Raw genomic sequence first — 20,221 nt, 5'->3', positions numbered from 1 at the left:
AGGACTTGAATTACATTCTAAATTATAGTACAACCCATCATTATCTTCCCTGCAATGACACTCAGTCTGCCCTCTAATTATGGGATAAACTATGTGAGGATGGGCTTCTATTGTGAACCTTAAATAGAGGTTAAACAGTGAGGTTAATTTGAGTGAGGTTACTGTTTGCTTTTGTACATTTTAGGACAAAACAATATTTTGACTTTATAAAAAAGCAGACAAAAAACAGGGTAATCTACCCTTTCAGGACAAACAAAATAGTCCTGAATTTCTAAACTGTTGTTATAAAAATTACATGTGGCAAAAATGCTTCTTTTTAGGTTAAGTGTAGGTTTAAGGTTAAAGGGGAATTCCACAGATTTTTCAAAATTTATGAATAAGTCATTTTAGACACACTTAATGAGTTAGAATTGCTTACAATGGTAGTGATAAGAGCCAGACATCTGAGACACTGTCTTAATATAATTTGAAGAAAGAAAGTTTGCTTAATTTTACTATTTATCCCTTAAGGTTGGAAAAGCGGATTCAAGGCATTTTAAGGAAAAGGTTCCCAAAGAAAAGTTTTTTTTACCACAAGTATTTTAAAAAAGACATATGCAGGTTAATTGGTAATTTTGGAGAGAATACAGAAAGGCTATATATGTGTTGTTGACATCATGATCCAGACTGCGATCATCACCACTGTAAAGAAAATGTCATTTTTATGAGATTTAATCATGCAGATTCTTCTAAAAATCAGTGGAATTCTCTTTTAAGCTTATAAAACTAAAAAAATAAAACTTATAAAACTACAACTCTCAGAAAACTCTTATTACATATTATATATACACACTACTATGGGGTATACACATGGACTATACTATATATAGACAAAATTATTAGGACATCCCTCTTAATTATTGAGTTCAGGTGTTTTAGCCATACTCATTGTTAAAGTGGATAAAAAGTGGTGTATAGCCAGATCCTCTCATCCAGCATCAGTGTCTGACCTCACAAATGCTCTTCTGGATGAATGGGCATAAATTCCCACAGACACACTCCAAAATCATGTAGAAAGCTTCCCAGAAGTTTGGAAGCTGTTATAGCTGCAAAGGGAACAACTCCATAACAATGCCTATGGATTTAGAAAGGGATGACTTAAAAGCTATGTAGGTGCCCCAATACTTTTGTCCATGTAGTGTAGTATAGTATATACTTACATATCCATAACACAATATGAGACATGTATGACCCCATATTCTGACATCATATAAAAACAAAAGTGTGTGGGTTTGTGTGTGTATTGATAATTACCCTTAATTGTAGCCCTTGGATTTCAGCTAAATGAGCCTTCTCCACTTCCTCCAGTCTCTTCTTCTCTGCTTCCTCCCTCTGAGCAAACTCCATCTCTCTGAAGGGCAAAACACATACACACACACACACACACACACACACACACACACACACACACACACACACATACTTTATGAAGAAGGTCAGGTTTTTTGTGTGTGTATGAGTGAACTAGAGAAACATGAGCAGAGCTATTATAATGAACTTAAGCAGAACTGAACTCTTCCTCTTTCATCAGGGCAAAAAGGCAAAAATACACTCTCACATACACGTGAGAACCAGTTCCATCAAGGGCATGAGCCTGGGGAGAATTACAGTACCGACCCACCCCCACATCCCCAACCACTTCCTCACTGCTGAAATGCCCACCAAATGCTGCCATTACACTGAATTTGCTTTTGCAACATCGCCCCAAGGGCAACAGCAATTAAAGGCAGTCAAGCTGTATAGGAGTAAAACCATTGTGATAGCCATGACCATAAAGATCAGCTCACACTGTCTCACAACACATGCACTTCCTTTGTGCTCCTGCAGGGAAACATATACTCAGATTACAATGCCTACATAAAAGACATTTTTTCTGGTCAATCAATAACTGCAAAGCATGACAGCGAAATTCCCCAAAATAAATCCTGACATATTCAAATCTTGCTCAAGGCATAAAAAGCAATGTGCCTCACAAACCCTACATTGAAGTCTTCAAAATGTAATACCCTTACTTTTAATTAGAGATGGCATATCAGTATTGATGGGTGGATGAGATAGCTTCATAGCTCAGATATGCTTGCTAGGTTAGCTTTTGCCTGCCGTAAGCTTTCTCTCGGTAAATTTATCTGACTCAAACAGAGTAAAAGACACTGCTGGGGAACATAATTTTGTTAATGCTGTGCAGGCAGGACAAACCACATTAGACTTGTGACTGGTGAGGGTAATGCTTACATAAGCACCACCCAAGATTAGGACTGCATAGTTTATATCTGTGAATATTGGCAAAAACAGCCATTTAGTGGGCAATGGAAGGATTGCCTAGTCAGAAAGAAAACACAGATTTAGGTTTCCTGGATTGAAAAGTAATCAGACAAGATTGAGCATTCTCAAAGTGTTATGGCCATAAACAAAGTCTACCCCCAATATAGCCCCTTTATAGCTTGTGACCAACATATAACCCATTTGAAGTTATGTTTTTTTGTGCCTTAAGATCATATCCTTTTGCCTCATTTTTAAAGATGACTAGATGACAGTTAAAATAAAAGTTGAGATGAAAAGTGCTTCAATTACAATATTGGATCATTATCAGTATTGGACAATACTCAAAGTTTCAGTATTCATGCATTCAGAACTAAATTTGTACAGGTAGCATCTAATAATTTTCCTGGTATGTGAACCCTGGTGGCCTAGAAACTGACAAAAATTTGTGTGTGCATGTGTGTGAAAGCTATGCTAAGGAACTAACTTCTGTTGGAAGTCCTTGATAAGTTTTTTGGCCTTGTTGTACTTCTTCTCCAGGGTCTGGTACTGATTCTGCGCTTCCTTCAAGTGCTCGTTTACAGTGTGGCAGAGCGTCTGAGCCTCAATCCAGTAACTCTCCAGCTTCAGCATTCTCTCCTTATTGTCCTCAATGCTCTGCTTTAGCTGGCTCTTCTCACGCTCCCAGCGTGCCTTCTCTTTCTCTACTGCTGCCAGCTAGAGAGACAGAGAAAGACATTATTAGTGTATGTTCTATGACCCACAGCTGACATAAGTAAACCAGTACTGCAAAATATCTACTTGCAACATAGAAAAGTTTTTAAATCATAAATTAAAACCTGAATCAAAATATGTCCCTCACTTTTTTTTGTAATAAAGAGTTGGAGGAACTAATTCATTGTGTGACATTGGCCCTTCAGCACTCAGTAATATAGTTTGGTGAGAAACAAACATCCAAATCCAATCCAGTCAAATCTTCCACTATTGGAACTGGAGGATATGAACAGCAGCTTCACATGAAGCAGCCATCTGAACTGAGGATATGCCTGAAGGCCAAAGTCAGAGGTAGAAGTCCTAAAGCTGTTTATGTTTAGAAACTGATTAAATAAAGACTGATTAAACAAAAAGCACTCATCTTAGAAAGAGATAAGAACAGTAAATCAGCAGAAATAGTAAGTAGAAAGGAAATAGGCCTACGGACTGCAGTCAGCACTTCTTGCCTCAGATTATTACTGAATATAATATTACTGAACTATTATTGAACATTTCTTGAGTAGTTCTGTAGTGTATATACTTCTTCTGTGTTGTTTCCACTAAGGCAAGTGGTCTGGCAAAAAATATTCAATCAGAACCTGAATCGTACATGAGCTTGTTTCCCAGACTCAGATTAACTCTAAGCCTGTAAGTAAAAATGTGTTTTTCATTCTCTTGAAGAGTTACTATTATGGAGATGCATAGAGGATAAGCTGAATGTAATTATTTGAAAGAAATCATTAGCTCTTACCTTGTTCTTGAGTTTCTGGATCTCAGCCTCAGTGACACTGTGTTTGATCTGTAGCTGTTGACAGAGAGAGAGAGCGAGAGAGAGCGAGAGAGAGAGAGAGTAAATGAAGAGAGGGTGAGTGACTGCATGTGCAGGACATAGGAAGCATTCCTCCACAGCCCTCAGTCTCTTACGCCAGGCGAGAGAAGTAAAAGAGAGTGCGAGAGATGAAAAGGAAATAAAAGAGAGGGGGGGTGGATAGCGAGTGCTCGCTGGGACTTCTTTTTTTTCCCTCACCCAATATCAAACGAAATGTAGCACATCTACATGGAGCTGTAAGAAGCGTAGTGCTGAAGATTCAGGTCAGAATACGATTGTCTTTGAAACTGACTTACAGAACTAGTCTTTGAAAACAGGTAACAAGGTAACACTTGTAGGCTTCCTGCATATGAATGAGGTTTGAGCTCAGTTTGTACTGCAACTCTACAAATACAGTGCTGTGTTTAATGTCAACTAAAATACAGCTTCTGGATAAACTCCCTCAGCACCAACTTGATTGTTTCATTCAAAACAGCTGCATGGTCCATACATCTGGGAGCCTACCTCTCTGAATTTCTGGTAGAGTTTGGTGGCATCCAGCTCAGATGGCGAGATGATGTCCTCATTCTCAGGCAAATCAAAAACCTCAATGGTCACATCTCTGTCCGTCACGGCTGGCCCCACTTCTTCCTCCTCATCTGTGGCGTACTCTCCTGTCTGAGGCAAGCACATGAGTAGGCATTCAATAATATATGTGAATAACATGGCTAATTAGGGATGCACTATGATATCAGAACCTCATCAGCATCGATAGACATTTAGATTTAACTGATATTTTGAAAAAGAGTTATGATTTAAAATCACTTTGTGAGCAGAATTTCAACTTCTTCAGCTTAATTACCATCTATATTTTAAAAATTTCTACATTTTTAAATGTTTATCTACCGCGAACATGAGGGAGAAGTGGCTTAGAAAATGGACGGACAAAAGTAACTTCTTGTACTCTTGTTCTGACCCTGCAAATTGACACCCAAAATTAGCTTTGAAATTAGTTTTGGTAGAGCTCTGCCTAAATGCAGAGACAGGTGGCTTTGATAAGCTTTAGTACTGTCTGATACACACTTCAGTTGACAATAAGTCTAACTTACACATAGCTTTTAAAGCCTGTAGAAATAACATGGAAAAACTGTACAGTACAAAATGTATCTAACACTATGTAAAGCACATTTCTATATCAATAATATCAGGACAAATTCTGGATGTGCCTTCAATTTCTATGTGAAAACTGAGTGAGATAAAGAAGTGCTGTGAGCCTGCCAGAGCGGATTAGAGAGAGAGGGAGGGATGGATAGGTGGATGGATGTGTAGGCAGACTGGTTCCACTTGGCTGCGGCTCAGATCTAGTTGCAGGCAGGGCTTCTCACTGGGAGGCCTCCCCTTCTGATCAAATGATCTGCCTTGGCAGGAGGCTGTCCAAAGCCCTGATCCTATCCTGCAACTCTAACCAGCACTCTAATTGTATCTCAAACTCACTTTCTCTCTCTCTCTCTCTCTCTCTCTCTCTCTCTCTCTCTCTCTCACGCACACAAGGTGAGGATATATCGCCTAGGTGTAGGCAATCTGACGATATGTTACTATTATTGTGATAAATTATGCTTCTATATGCTTTTTCTGAGTGTACTGTAGGTATTGGCAGAACTACTACAACACCAAACAACTGCCATAACAGATTCCTTCCAAATTTCTGCTTAATTCAATTGTCAAGTTGCAGACAAAGCCATTCAGCATGGTTTGATTTGAAATGCTCCATTCTAGAGAAACTTGCTGACTCAGAATGATTCACAGTGGTGGTCAGAACCGGACTGTTTAATGTTTAAAAAGCTCCCAAACAGAAACCTGGTTCAGAATATGTTTCCTGATGCCTGAGACGTTTTTTAAGGTAGTTTTGATATAAGTGCAAGACAAAATCTATTTTAATATGGCATTACTGTTTTGCTGGTCCATTTTGTCTGCTCTAACTTGTTTGCAAACCTCCAAATAACATCTTCAGGGTTTGACATGCTACATTTTTGCCATAATGTCCAACCTTACGCATCCTAGAATAGGACACAATCATCCTCTCATGCTGTCCCGCTCAAGAGGGCGCCAAGTACGTCTTGCAGTGTCACATTTAATTAGTCAATGTGTCACCCAGCCTACTCACAATTGATTATCTTATTGCACGTCACAGAAGCTGAAAGGTGATTTGTGCGCTCGTGGGAAGCTACATTCTTGGAATAGAGTAATGCAAGCACTCTCTGATACAAAACTAGTGGTCAGACATTTGAATTCAGTGTCCAATGTCCAGCCAACTTGTGTGTAAGAGGCACTGGCCTGGTCAGGCCAGTCACCTGTTCACTCTATTCACCGGCATCTGGAGGAGCTGCTTACCCCCAGAGCTGCTAATCCATGGCTTGGAGAGCTCTCTTCCTGGCTCAAGCACACACAATCTCCACTCCACAACCAGTATCAGCCAGAATAACTCTCAAAAACCCTTGATTTGTATGTGGAGGCTTTTAATTTTGCTTAATATCTTTAATTATTTAAAGTTTTTAGATCTTTATTTAATATATCTACATACATATGTTTCTGTAAGTCAGCAGAATGAGATGGGGCTGGGCACCTTTAATGTAATTACTGCTGAAGAGCAAGGCCTTCTCCGGCACAAAGCTCAAAGCATCAATACAGACCAAACCACTTATCCTAGCATGCAGTCTATCTATTCATATATAACATCCTTTGTAAAGGATCTAGCACATGAGCATTGCCAATGTTACCCTGTCCAAAATATTCAGACACTAAGACTGCACAATACAGACAAAATACTAGTATTGTGATTCTATTGCAATTCTATTGCTAAATACTGTGACTGCAATAAGCCTTGCACTACTGAGTGGCATTGTTGAAAGTACTTTTGTTGGATTACATGGACACTTGGTAAAAACCTCCACAAAAAACACTCATATGTAATTGTGACTGGACAAGATTATAGCGAACAGTAACAAAACAGTGTGATTGGTTAAAGGTCAGTATCACAGTATTAACAAGCAATAATATTCCACAGCCCTTCCATACACCTCCTCTAATTAAAGAATCAGGCTATTTAAGGCATACTCCTTCTTGACACAGGCGTTTGCAAGAACACAACATAATATCCATAGACAGTCACTGGCAGTAGAACGCTCTGAGGCAGGTGCACACAAGCCCAATATCGCCATATCCAATGCCAAGCATTGGCTAGGGTGGTGTAAAATGCCCTGCCAATGCACTGTGAAGCAGTGGAACTGTGTTCTCTGGAGTGATGAAGCACTATCAAACACATTTTGGCATGAGCTGGAGTAGAGTTTGTGATCCAGAACTAATCAACAACAGTGTCTGACCTCAGTAACGCGCTTGTGGCTGAATGGAATCAAATCCTCACAGAAATATTTCAACATCTAGTGGAAAGCCTTTCCGCAAGAGTAGGGGCTATTAGAGCGGCAAAAGAAGGATCAGCTTCCTAAGATACCCTTGATTTTGGCAGAAATCTTGGAAGAATAGGTGACTGGACACTTAAACTTACAGTACTGCCCAAAAGTCAGAGATCACCTTTCATTTATTTATTTTCCAGTCAAAATGGCACATCAGGACAAAAGCAGAAGACATATTTAAAAGACAATCACACAGAAGCCTCAACAACTTGCTTTCAATTCCAAAGAAAGCTGCAGGGATATTTTTTCACACCTCCAAAGTTTACTCTTACAAGCTGGTTACATTTTCTGCTTCTCACAAACCAAGAAAACCCAAATACTTTCAGTGATGTTGATGTCTGGACTGGGGTGGCCAATTCACTGTTCTGAGAACAGCAGCAGCTCCTTTGTTTGTTTTGCAAATGTTCTTAATTTTGTGTTTTGATCGTTGGAAACTGTCATTATTTTCACTTATTTTTATCTCAGAAAAAAAGAAGAACTAAATGACTGTTTTGACTCGAAATAAAATAAAGGTTGGTCTCTGACCTTTGCACAGTACTGTGTAGTGTCCAAGGCTTGAAATACTGAACTTGACAGGATAATATTTTAATATCTTACACTGCTAAAAAAAGACAATCCACAGCCACAAAACATATCATGCAGCCATGTACACAAATATCGACAGACACGTCCACTGAGAATAGTGAGGATGTGCTGGAAAACATTAAAATTCATTTTTCGTATTGGCACTGGCTGTAATGCTAAATTGTCCTTGTCCTCTGAAATCATAAGGTAAAGATTGCTGCATGTAGCCTATAGATGTAATTATCTCAGCATCCTGGCTGATGATTCATTCAACCTTGCCTCCAGTCAATCATCAGAGTTCTAATATAGAATCTCAGTGCCATGGCAACTCATCGCATATTATGGAAATGCGGCACACACAGACTAATGCATGAAAACAAATCATCCCAGAAGAAAGGCTACTGACAGGCAGGAACATAAGCTGCTGCCCCTTTCATACAGGAAGACCGACAGCCTTCTGACCTGCTAACAATCAGTGAATGATGGCGATACAATGGCGAGTAATATGTGTTAAAACATGAGAAGGCTATTAAACTAGTTGTCATGGCTACAGTATGTGCATAATCACAACCTCAGGAGGTTAAAGGTAAAACATGTTTATGTGTACAAATATGTACAAATGCACTTGTAAGCAAATTTAACAACCAAAACTTCGTCAACACGCAACATAGACTCCTGCCAACATGGAACGGCAGGCTGTAGCACGTCTGGACTTGTTGGCAAAGGTTTCGACAAGATGTCAGTAGTTTTATCCTGCTCTATGCTGTTTTGGCAGGTTGTAACAGGCTTGGGCTTGTGGTGACTTTAAACCTAACTCTGGCCCACTCTGCACTCTTCAAAGGTCTCCTTGGCAGGTTATTACAGGTTCAGGCAGGTTATGACTTGTTCAGACAAGTTATGTGAGACAGAAACACTGCTGTGAGAGCTGCTCCAGGGCTCACCTCATCATCGTCAGCATCATACTGAGCATACTGCTGCTCCAGCATCTCTCGCTGACGTCTCTCTTGCTCCAGAGTCTGACTGATCAGCTGGGCTACCTCGCTCTCCTGCCCTGGACGCTCCCGGCCAATCACAAACCTGCACAAAGTCAAAAACAAAGGCTTCTTAAACCTCAGGTGGGATGTGGCATGATATGAAAATAGTCCTGACAATGGATCTAATTCACAGTTGGAAAGAAATGACTGCTGAGGTAGGGATGTTCTTCTGTCTCCGTATCTGTGTATGCATACTCATTGTGTTTTCAAGCTCAGTATGGCTGCTGCTATTAAAATGTAAGTATATAAGGATACATTTTCTATTTAATCTGGGAGATGACGATCGTCAGAAGCATCTCAAATTGACTGTATGACTCCAATTAATGCCTCACATTCGTAAAGGTTAGCTGCCTGTTTCTGCTAATGCAGTAATCCAACAAATAATGTCAAGTGCATTTCCAGCGATACTGACCACTGATCTCAGCAACAGCTCTTCTTATCTTTCGACAGATAATAGCTTTTTTTATACACTGGGCACTTCCAGGCTTATATATCCAGTTATTGAAGCTGGCTCAAAACAACAGTATTTCACAATATAATGTAAATTTACTTTTAGGCCTTTAATCAAAATCAAACAAAACACAGTTTTCTCATTTTTCATAAATACACCTGTTAGACTTGCAAATGCAGTTTCTAACTGTATAGCATACTGTTATCTAAACAATGGACAAATATATAGACATATTTCAGGCTACTACCATGTTTTGCTATGTGATGTGACATTTTTATTTAACAGTATGTTATACAGCACTCGAAACCACATACGAAAGTCTATTTGAGATGAAACCTACTAATTAACTAATGAGTTGACGCAGGTGTGGTTAAACAGGGAAAATCACCAAACTGCAGGGAATCCAACCCTCTGGAACTGTAGCCTCCCCCCTCCTCAACAAACATACCTAAAAATAGCAAGAGAAATGTTTGTGCCTGTGTATTTTGCACTTTATTTTGATTTGCGCAGAGAGCAAAGACTCTACATTCATTCAAAAGAAATGCATGCAAACGTTTGAACATCCCTGGTCAAATAGCATGTTTGTTAATTTTTATTAGCGAAAATAAGTCAACACATCCTCTGCAGGGAACAAGTTAACCATGCCACCTTTTCTGCACATTTTGGTGCATCATTTCTATTATTTGCTGAGTGTAACATACTGTAAAAATTCAAATTAAATATAAAATGTGGCATAACTTTTGAACAGGCCACATTTTATGTTTTACTTTTCCTGCGAAGTGTTAAATTCAGTAAATACACAGTAATTATGCATAAAAACATGCTGAAGTTTGTTCACTGTAGAGTATGTGTTATATGTGTTGTTCTTATTTTCGCTTAGAAAATTAACAAGACATGTCATTTGACCAGGGCACCCAGCACACGGCTTTATGTGTTGCCAAGTTTTTCTATCATTCCCTTTCCTGCCATTATGCTCTACAGTCACTGATAAAACTAAAAGTAATGCTAGCTAGCTAGGAGCTAGTTAATAAAGGGCAGCAGTATAGGAATGAAGTTAACATATTAAATCAAAGCATATTATTTGAATTTATGGTATATGACATGATACACTGTAATAATGATGACTAACATCAGCAGCCACACTCCAAATCAATCAGTTTTGAGATCTATTATATGATTTAACTTTCAAAGTTGATATACAAATAATACACTTATGTAAATATAACTTAGTAATATTTTCATAGAATTATATTGGCTTACAGTACATGATTTTAGGCCAGACTCTTCTAATTATTTAGTATATGGGAAAATGGTGTATGTTTACAGTGTTTGAATGGACACACACATGGTGGGGGTTCCTAAAAATGCACAATACACCCACCGATAGGTAAATTAGATTTTAAAACTATTGCTTTAAGACCATAGAGTACTAAATGACACAAGTTTCTGAGAATACTACCTCTGCTCATTTCCCTATCGTACAGTTGCATCTCCTAGTGAGACATGCAAGGGTGACCCAGCAGGAACCCTGCCCTAATCAGGCTCAGCCTTGATCTACATCTGAAGCAACAGTAGAGCGGATCCTGAGTGCTGCTGACTGCTCCTGTGCTGCTGTGCAGCTCAGCGCAGAGGAGCTGTGACCTGAAAACCCACACACACATGCACAGAGGGGCTCATCACTGCTCCAGGATGCCATGCTCTCGCTGCACTGACAGGCGAACCGTTTAGGACACCCACTTCCCTTTAGCCGCCAGCCAACATCTCCTGTTGACCTCCTAACAGCTCCATGCTGCTGTGAATGCTGATTCATAAACCATCTAATCAATCTTAATTTAGAGTCACTCTTGATATATACTTCTGTTGCACAGTCCAGGTCAGTGGCCAGCGAAGTAGATGTGATTTGAGACCAGGATTAAATTCTAGGTTAAATATAGCGCGTAGGGAGAATTTGGGCCACCAGGCAACATGCTCAATTTGACGAGAGGAGGGGAATTACTGAAGGAGAGAGTAAATCAGAGAAAGAGGAGAAACTGAAAAGATCAGAAGAGTTTAAAGGAACACTCCAGTGTTTTTCAACCTAATCTCCATCTGCCACATCTGTAGCACACAGTCTGTTACCAATAGGGATGCAAATTCTCTCTATTTTTTCACTGAAAACCAAGAGTCATCAGATGGCAACGATTCATTAAAAGGGAAGCCAAATCAAAGATGCAACCCATCAAAATATACAATTATACTATAAATATATAATCTGATATCTATTTGATGGAGTCACATTCAAAGCTATTGTACAGTGCTTTATATGTGCACACTTATGAGCACACACAACTGAATTCTGTTTTATGAGCAAAGTATTTACCACCCAATATTTTCTATTTTTGAGAAATATGTTTCAGATCATCCAACTACTTTTAATATAATTTAAAGAAAGACAATTTGAGTAGACACAAAATGCAGCATTTAAATGATCATTCCATTTATTGAAGATGTTTTTATATATTTTTTTTATTCAAAATAAAATTCATCTTGATGTTTTTTGGTAAATGCCCTTGCGTTCTTTTTTGGTCAGCAGTTTTCGCATTGCAACCCTCCCATAGATGCCATTTTTGTCTTTCTTATTATGGAATAATGCACATTGAGCTTAACTGAGGCAATTGAGTCCTACAGTTCTTTGTCCTTCTGGATGAGTCATCAAAGCTCTCTTCATAAAATTTTAGGAGGCTGGCGACTCCTGGGAAGGTTCGCCACTTTTCCATGTTTTGTCCATTTGTGGATAATGGCTCTTGATTAACCTTAGCAATGGCTTTGTAATCCTTTCCAGACTGGTAGATTTCAGTGACTTTGTTTCACATCTGTATTTGAACCTCTGTTATCTCTTCAGAACGTGGCCTCATGCACTGCTTTTTCAGATCTTCTAGTCTGCTTCACATTGCCAGACAGAGATGTTTCGATTGAACAGGTCTGGCAGTAATCATGTCAGGGTGTGGACACTTAAATTGAACTCAGCAGTCAATTTGATTAACTGGTAGATTTAGTAGCTAAGAGGGCAATTACATTGTCACTTAGGGCCAGGTAGGGCTGAACAGCATCTTTCCTTCAATAAATAAAATCATTTAAAAAACACTGTTTTGTGTTTACCTAGGATATCTTTGTCTAATGTGAAAAGTACCTTGATGATCTGAAATATTCAACAGTGACAAATGTACAACATAGTACTGATAGGTGGGCCCAGGCATCAGCGCATATATGACGTAAACATCCGGAGACTGTATTAAACATGCTCTTCTCAAGAAACTTTTTTTCAGTTTTTTTAACTGAGGGATAACAACTACAATATATTCATGATTATAACACCAAAAACTAAAAAAGTTAGCGAAATTACAGGAATATGCAATGATGGGATACTGAAGGTTCTATTTTCTAAAGTTCTGAAGTTCTATTTACCCCTAATTTCTGGCCAAATTCAAAGCTCAATGACCATGGCTAGTTTTGGCCCAGAGGCTCCTGAAAGCTGCCACCATCCATCACATCCTCTTTATAAATGAACACACCCATGTTTGATTTCCTCACCTCGCGAACTCTACTAGCTTTAGCTGCAAACTTCATTTTTAGTAGGCCTATCTCACAGAACCATTTGACTTTTGTGCCTACATGTGTACAGTTTAAAAATGTTCTTCAACTTAAAAAATAAACCCACCTACTCAAAACAAACTGTTGTTTATTGTAAATAAAATTTCATTCATTTTTCCCCTGATAACACTAGTTGAACAACTGCTTATCTGTAGGTTAACAGTTAAATATTTAAGCACTTACATCTCTAGTTTTCCATGGAGAATAATCTGAATACAGTTATAAGTGAAGTCAGTGGACAGACGCAGAGTCACCTGCTCAAGGTAACAAAGGGGTCAGCTTTCCGATTCTTTTACTAAGAAAAGAGGAATTATGTTAAAAAAGAGTTTTGTCTGTGGTGACTGTCCATGTACAGATGCAGCAGGCAGAAATTAGGTTGAAAAATACTTGAGGTTTAATTTGAGGCACGTGGCGTCTTGTCTCCTCATGCTGCACATATCAATATTTACTGAACAAACGTTCACGGGGGTGGTGAAACTAGGCAAGACACATGGCACTTCATCAGAAGACATTTCTTATATGTTGCAGGAAAAAAAAACACTGTAATTAATTCACTAATTTTGTGTTTATTTTTAATGAGCAAAAAAGAATAAACTCCTGTTATAGTCACCACAGCAGCAGCAGGGGCTTCTTTTGTCGCATCAGAGATAATTGCAGAGGCTCAGGCAGTGAGATGATTAAAGAGAGAATGGGGGGACACAGCGCAGACAGCTTCAGTTTAAAAATAAATCTCTCCACCATACTGTGCTGTCCTATTGTTTATGAAGAGATTGTTTTCTCTCAGTATGAAGTCCTGCTGCTGGCTACTACCCCAACACAAAGAGCCGCTCTGTTCGTTCGTGTCTGAAGGGCGCTTTAATGCACTAATGAGAACTGTGGACTGTGTGTGTTTCTCATACACAGGGGAAGCGAGAAGAAGCCAAGACGATGCGCCATGACATTTCACACAGTGGAAATAATGCTTTTGAGCGATGCTAAGCTATTTAAGTGAATTGAGATCAGGCTGCATGTTCCTCTGTTAGGTGAAGGTTAGGGCTTAAGCAGGACAAGCTGGTTCTATAGCAGGACTAAAGGACAATATTTACCTGTGACTAAAGTGTAGGTGTCTGTAAGCACTGTCTGTTTTCGTATGCAATGGAAACCACTGATAAGATACTCAAGACTCCCTACATGCAAAAAAGGTTGACAAGACTAGGAAATCCTAGTTTTACTGGACTACCATCATCTTAATAGCACTTGTCACATAAGTGTCTATGATAAAGTTCATAGGATAGGATATATTTTGATGTGTCAATCACTACTCTTAGTGCTGTCACTTTGTACAGGTAGATTTGTTTGATAATTCCTTGCATAAACCTGACACAATGTGTCTGATGTGTCATTAGTAAATCCATGAAGAGCGATTTAGCTAGCTCTTTAGCTAGGTCTAAATGATAAAAACAGATGCTGTTATTAGCACAGTAACATCTGTCAGACTCCATTTTTACTTACACACACCTATGTAAAGTTATTCAGAACATAAATTAATAATCAGTTATAACTAAATTTTTTCTCTTGAAGGTGTGAAAATATGAGCAAATCATTCTCTAGCTGCTAGCCGCTAATGTTACACTGGCAAACAAATGTAACTTGACAATCCTAGAAAAAGCAACTGACACATCAAAATATTATTTGGTTTACATTTTGAAGCACTGGGTCACGTACTAGTGCTCAGTGAGTTGGTGTCCTCACCTGAGACAGGTAAAAATAGCTATAAAAAAGTACCATTCAGACAGGATTAGTTTTAAATGTGGAGGTAGGGTAACAGGATGTCTGTAACATTTATGATCAGTTTGCACAGGATATGAAATCTCGGTTTAATTATATTTCTAGTACATATTGGCTTGATCAAGTACCTCCATACATAAGAAACTCCTTTTCCACAGGATATTATAGCATTTGTAGCTATAGCAAATGTTGTTTGCAGGGAGTTGATATAAACTGGGGTTATTTGGACAGCTCGGTTCATAGAAGGTAAAAGGAGCTGGGATCTTTACTGAAGCAGGAGTGAGCAAACTGACATGGTGCTTTCGAACAGGGTTAAAATCACAGAGAAATGCTGGTAAAAATGACATCCAAATAGGGCTTACAGCTGTTTATACAGTAAGATAAAGGAAAGATTCCACTAGGAGTCAGATATAGCTCCAGCTCAAAGAGAAGTACTCATCCCCATGTTATTTCACCCTTTATTAGGTCACTGTTGTAATACCCATGATGTGTTCCAATGAATATTTGTTAGCCTTATGTTAACAGCATTGACAGTATATAAGTGTGAACTTCAATAGTGTATAGTGCCACCCGATATTCATCTCAGGTGAAGCTTACGTTTGGATGTTTCAACGGTGGACATCAGTCAGTCAGTCATGCAGTCAGTCAGTCAGTCAGTCAGTCAGTCAGTCAGTCAGTAAATACATGAAACACTTACTTTACCACACCCTGTGTGTTCCTCAACACAGAGGCAGCGAAGCTCTGGGTCACGCCCACCAGACTGGTGCCATCAACCTCCACAATCTGATCATTCACCTTAATCCTGATGAACAAGAAAGCAATAGAGAGAAAAAAAAACATTAATTATTGTGTCGTGTTCATGTTTTTGTTATTCAGTGATCTGTTGGACCATTTATTGTCTTCTTACATCAATTCAGCCATAACAATTTATGTAAACGTACAAGATGTTTGAAATATCACAAATGGTCAGCGTTAGGATCTCCTTTAGCAGCTGTAGCCAGTCAGCAGCCTGTCCATGTTGTCCACCCTCACACACACACACACACACACGCACGCACGCACACACACACACACGCACACACACACACACACACACACACAAACACACACACACACAGTCTAAAGGCAGGTCATATAGGAGGAGAGCAGACTGAAGGGACACAGCACCTCAACACTTTAATTTCCCACGGGTTCACCCCAATACCACCTGTTTTAATAATGTGTAGCAGGTGAACTGTGTGAAATCAATAGAAATGTGTCATTTCATATGTTCTTCACAGAAAATGAGCAAAGGCCAAGAAATCAATAATCAATATAAAGGCCAATAATATTAATATTAATATTGAAATACTAATAATGAATTTATTAATGAAATATTAATAAATCACATTGTTTTTTCTGTTGTTAAATATTGAAAATGGGTCCCACAGACCCAAACACCACACAAGGGTTCAGATACTTTTTACCAGCAACAACAGAAGAGCTTACTACTCAGTCCTGAGTCTGACTCTTCCATAGTAACTTCTAACTCAAATCTCATCTGTACTCTTCGCATTGAAAGTTGATTAAAATGTGTACATGGATGGTCCTGCTGAAGTCTTTCTAGTGTATCAAGAATTGCCCCTTGCATGTCAATTTTCTTCATTTAATTTTTCCTTGTGTCTTTTCTGTTTTCAAATCTTTAAAATGTGCTTTGTAGCTGAAGCTCACACTTCACAGACTAAATTAATGTACTAATCTGAAACACAGGCTGTTGGATAGCATTAGCTTGCATGGAGAAGCATGTTCATCACTCAAATGCAGCAGGCGTGTATTTATGGCATAAAATCATTACACAGAGCAGCCAAAATAAAAATAAACTGGCTAACTGTTGAGCGCACCATGGGAGCAAATATCAGCAGATGTTGTACAACAAAATTTTTGTGATGTAGTTTTTATACTTGCTGATTGTACATCACAAAAACTGCCTAACCTTTTATCACAGTTCACAATATCAGGGTATTTTATTAAGAAAAAACACCCCAACAAGGGTGGTTATACATTATACATGTAATTAATGAGCATCATGTCTTTGGATTCCTCTAAATATGAAAATATAGCACTGCATAGCATTTACTGTGAGCTGTGAAGGTGATCAGACCAATAAGATTCTAAAATAGTTGTAGAAACATCAAATAAATCGGGGAGTCACAAAGTGACAGCAAACTGGGACCGTGGGAAAGCAGATGCTCTGTGTATCTTAAAACTCTGGTGAAACTGCAATGTGTTAAAGTGACAGTATTTTAAAGTGTTCATCACAACAATACTTTGTGTGTTCAATATCACAGTATACCTTCTTACTGAATACTAGCACAGGTCTACTTACTAACTAATACATTGTAAAGTAGAAGTGCAGAAGTCGTTCAGTGTAACTCGTAGATCGCACATGCAGATGGGGAGGCACAATAAATCTTGAGTACACCATTTTCATGTGTTTTACAAACATGCTGTTTGGATAGACATGTGATGACCCCTTCCTACCACTCCAGGCATAAAACTGTAATGCTTATCAGACAGAAGGAATTACAATCACAATATGGGGGCACATTAGGATAGGAATGGTGAAGGCTCTGGGCTTGTGGCAGCTATTTGGTCAGTGACTGAAAGTGGGTCACTAACCTGCCCCTGTGCCTGTTCAGTTTCTTCACATTCCTATAGTTTTTGCACAAACCCCTTACTACGGCCTTAACCTCTGGTTACTTGCTGTTTAACTGATGTGCTGTGTAATTCCTTATTGCTTGATAAAACAGTGACAACGACCTACACTGCCCCGCTTGAAATTAAGCTGCTGGCAAATCCACTCTGTTATGCAGACAAGCAGGTGGCAGAAAGCTTGCCAGACAGAATCTTAATGTATTTCCTATGAGTCTGGCATAAACACTGCACGACCTTCAAAGGCCTTCTGCAGTCATCCCTTAATACTGAGCAAGAAATCAACAGCTCTATGTAAAAGAGGCTCTTTACACAGCACTAAATGAGCATTGAATTAACTATTGATTGCAATATATCGTGCTGCACTTACATATTGCATTTTATTGTATTGCACTGTGTATTGTATTGTATTGAATTGAATTGTATTGCACCAAGTTCTGTGTTCAACTCTGCTCCTTTTCTCTCGGTATCAACAGTGACTTTCTGTTTCTGTCAGTATCTGAGCTCAGGACTGTCTTTCTCTCTAACCTATTGGTAACTAGCAAAGATACTTTCTCTAGATAGACAAAGCACTTCTTGTGCTTTGAGCGTCTGCTAAATGCTGTAAATGTAAATGTAAAATGGAGACCACTCAACAATCTCTATCCAACATTACACTAAACTGTCAGCAAGGAGAACAGGAGCCAGCAAGTAAATGGAGGATGGAGGAAATTATATGCAGGCCATCGAATCCTCTCCGCTTACTGCTCCACACCTGAGGGCAAGCCTCTCAGACGTACACTAATCTCTTGCCATGAGCATCTTTCTTCATATTTCATCAAGTTACCGTAGGTGCTGGAGCTGCATGACACAGCCAGAATGTCATATTGTGATTGCAGTATGTTATGCAACATGTTAAAACACATTAGTTATCACATGATCTGTGGGACACCAGCTAGTGAAGCTAGTGGTTCCATTTGTTGTTACTGTTAATAAAGATTAGATTTACCCAACAAGCTACACCCTTAGCTTTAGCTTTGGAGATAATGGAGGAAGGAGAGTGCTTCCTTGCTACAGAGCTGTTTAAAAGAGGCCCTGTTTTTACCACCTATCAGTTACTTTAGTTATCCATTGGATTTCACTGGATGAAAAGAGCCTGTAATTTGACACAGTAAAAGGAATTATTTTGACCAAAATTATGTTTGGCTGTTAGATCATGTGAACGCCTTGATTTCTTGGCTTGGTCACAAAAATGTAGTGATTTATTAAGGGTAATACTTGCAGAGTTCAAAAGTAATCTTGGAACACCTCTATCATAATTAGTTTTTTATAAATATAATTTGTTAACGCATTATGGAAATTGTGCTTTACCATATTCAAAATGGCATTATTTCAGCTATATTATAATCTATTAATGAAGAACTTGTGTCCAGCTGCACAAGAGCAAACTAGAAAACTTTCACCCAACCCCCAATTTTACTTCAAAACAAATGTTAGGACATTAATCCAAATGTACATGTTCAAACCTGAGATCCCCAAAGTACCTTCCAACACATCTGATTCAAAATATCATTAGCATTCTTAAAGATATTCCATTTGAATACTGACTTGAGTTGTAAAACGTACAAAGTCTGTGAGAAAGAGCACAGACAAGCTGTAAATTCTAAAATCATGCATAAAAATGTCCTGAAGTGGTGGGACGAGACAGGATGTGTTAAAAACCTTCCATGCTCTGCCCATCTAAAATGGAATATCCAATAAACCTGGTTGAGCATCTGTTGTGCAAGCTGTGCAAAAGCCGTTGTCCAAAAGAAGGCATAGGCAACAAAATATTAACCTTAATAAAATATATAATATATAAATACATAAAGGGAAGAGACACTACTGTTTGTCATACTAATGTTTGAGTACTTTTATTTGCCTTATATACATGTTTTCAATTATTACTAGGATAATTTTGAGTTTCAGTGAGAAAGCCTCGTCGTTACTACTGGTTGTTATAATTTTTCCAATGGACACAAAATAATAAATGATAAGCTTAGAAAGTAATAAATAAACAAACCATAAATTGTATTCAGAGAGTGTCTGAAGATTAGTTTTGAGCACTGTACATATTTCAGCCTTCAGCCATACAGAAGTTGAAATGTAAATTCATTCAGAGTGCTTTAATGTTCATTGTAGAGAAATTTACTGACTATAATGGTGGTGATAAGAGTCAAGAGTTGTAATGTTTTGACCACAAATACAGTCATTTTATTTACGATAGACAACAACCTTTGAGTTTTTATATGTAATGGTCATCGTATTAAATCAGTACTGAACCCCATTTTTTAATTTTCTTTTGCTTTCTAACCTCCAAACTACAATTTGGTAAAAGAATCTCAAAAATCAGGCAGCACATTCGTAATAATTTCATGGAATAACTTTCATTGAGGCAGATTTTAGAGGCATTAAATGCTTTAGACCACCAGCGTGATCAGTTCTAACTGGCTAAGTTCAAAACGGAGCATTTCACTTTAAATCACTCAGACTGACTTACATTGCACATCTTTTTGATTTAATGCCAACATTTTGAAAAATCTGCTGTATTCCCCTTTAATGATTAACAATTGAAACACTGTACTGACCTAGTAGGTGCTTATGCAAGATAAGACACTAAGGACTTACAATTGTTTTCTTCTCTTTCCAGCATGAACCTCAGTGAACAGCGATCTCTCCCATGTCTCCACGAACGCTAATACCGCCCACATGTTCTCATGCGGTTGGAGCTGATCCC

General features: G+C 38.5%; 1 protein-coding gene across 5 annotated transcripts in view; it reads right to left on the bottom strand.

Annotated features, from left to right (window-relative positions):
* ppp1r9a (protein phosphatase 1, regulatory subunit 9A) overlaps positions 1–20,221 on the bottom strand; it is a 63,688-nt gene that overhangs the window by 14,560 nt on the left and 28,907 nt on the right. For all 5 annotated transcript variants that reach the window (XM_017694934.2, XM_017694924.2, XM_017694951.2 and 2 more), the window contains exons 5-10: positions 15,473–15,577; positions 8,835–8,970; positions 4,385–4,537; positions 3,803–3,856; positions 2,786–3,015; positions 1,294–1,390 (exon numbers count right to left, since the gene is read on the bottom strand). In XM_017694934.2, the coding sequence (XP_017550423.1) occupies positions 1,294–1,390; positions 2,786–3,015; positions 3,803–3,856; positions 4,385–4,537; positions 8,835–8,970; positions 15,473–15,577 (775 nt within the window). The remainder of the gene's footprint in view (positions 1–1,293; positions 1,391–2,785; positions 3,016–3,802; positions 3,857–4,384; positions 4,538–8,834; positions 8,971–15,472; positions 15,578–20,221) is intronic.

This window comes from Pygocentrus nattereri, chromosome 27 (genome assembly GCF_015220715.1).
Source record: "Pygocentrus nattereri isolate fPygNat1 chromosome 27, fPygNat1.pri, whole genome shotgun sequence".
NCBI lineage: Eukaryota > Metazoa > Chordata > Actinopteri > Characiformes > Serrasalmidae > Pygocentrus > Pygocentrus nattereri.
This window is presented reverse-complemented; position numbering and strand designations above follow the sequence as displayed.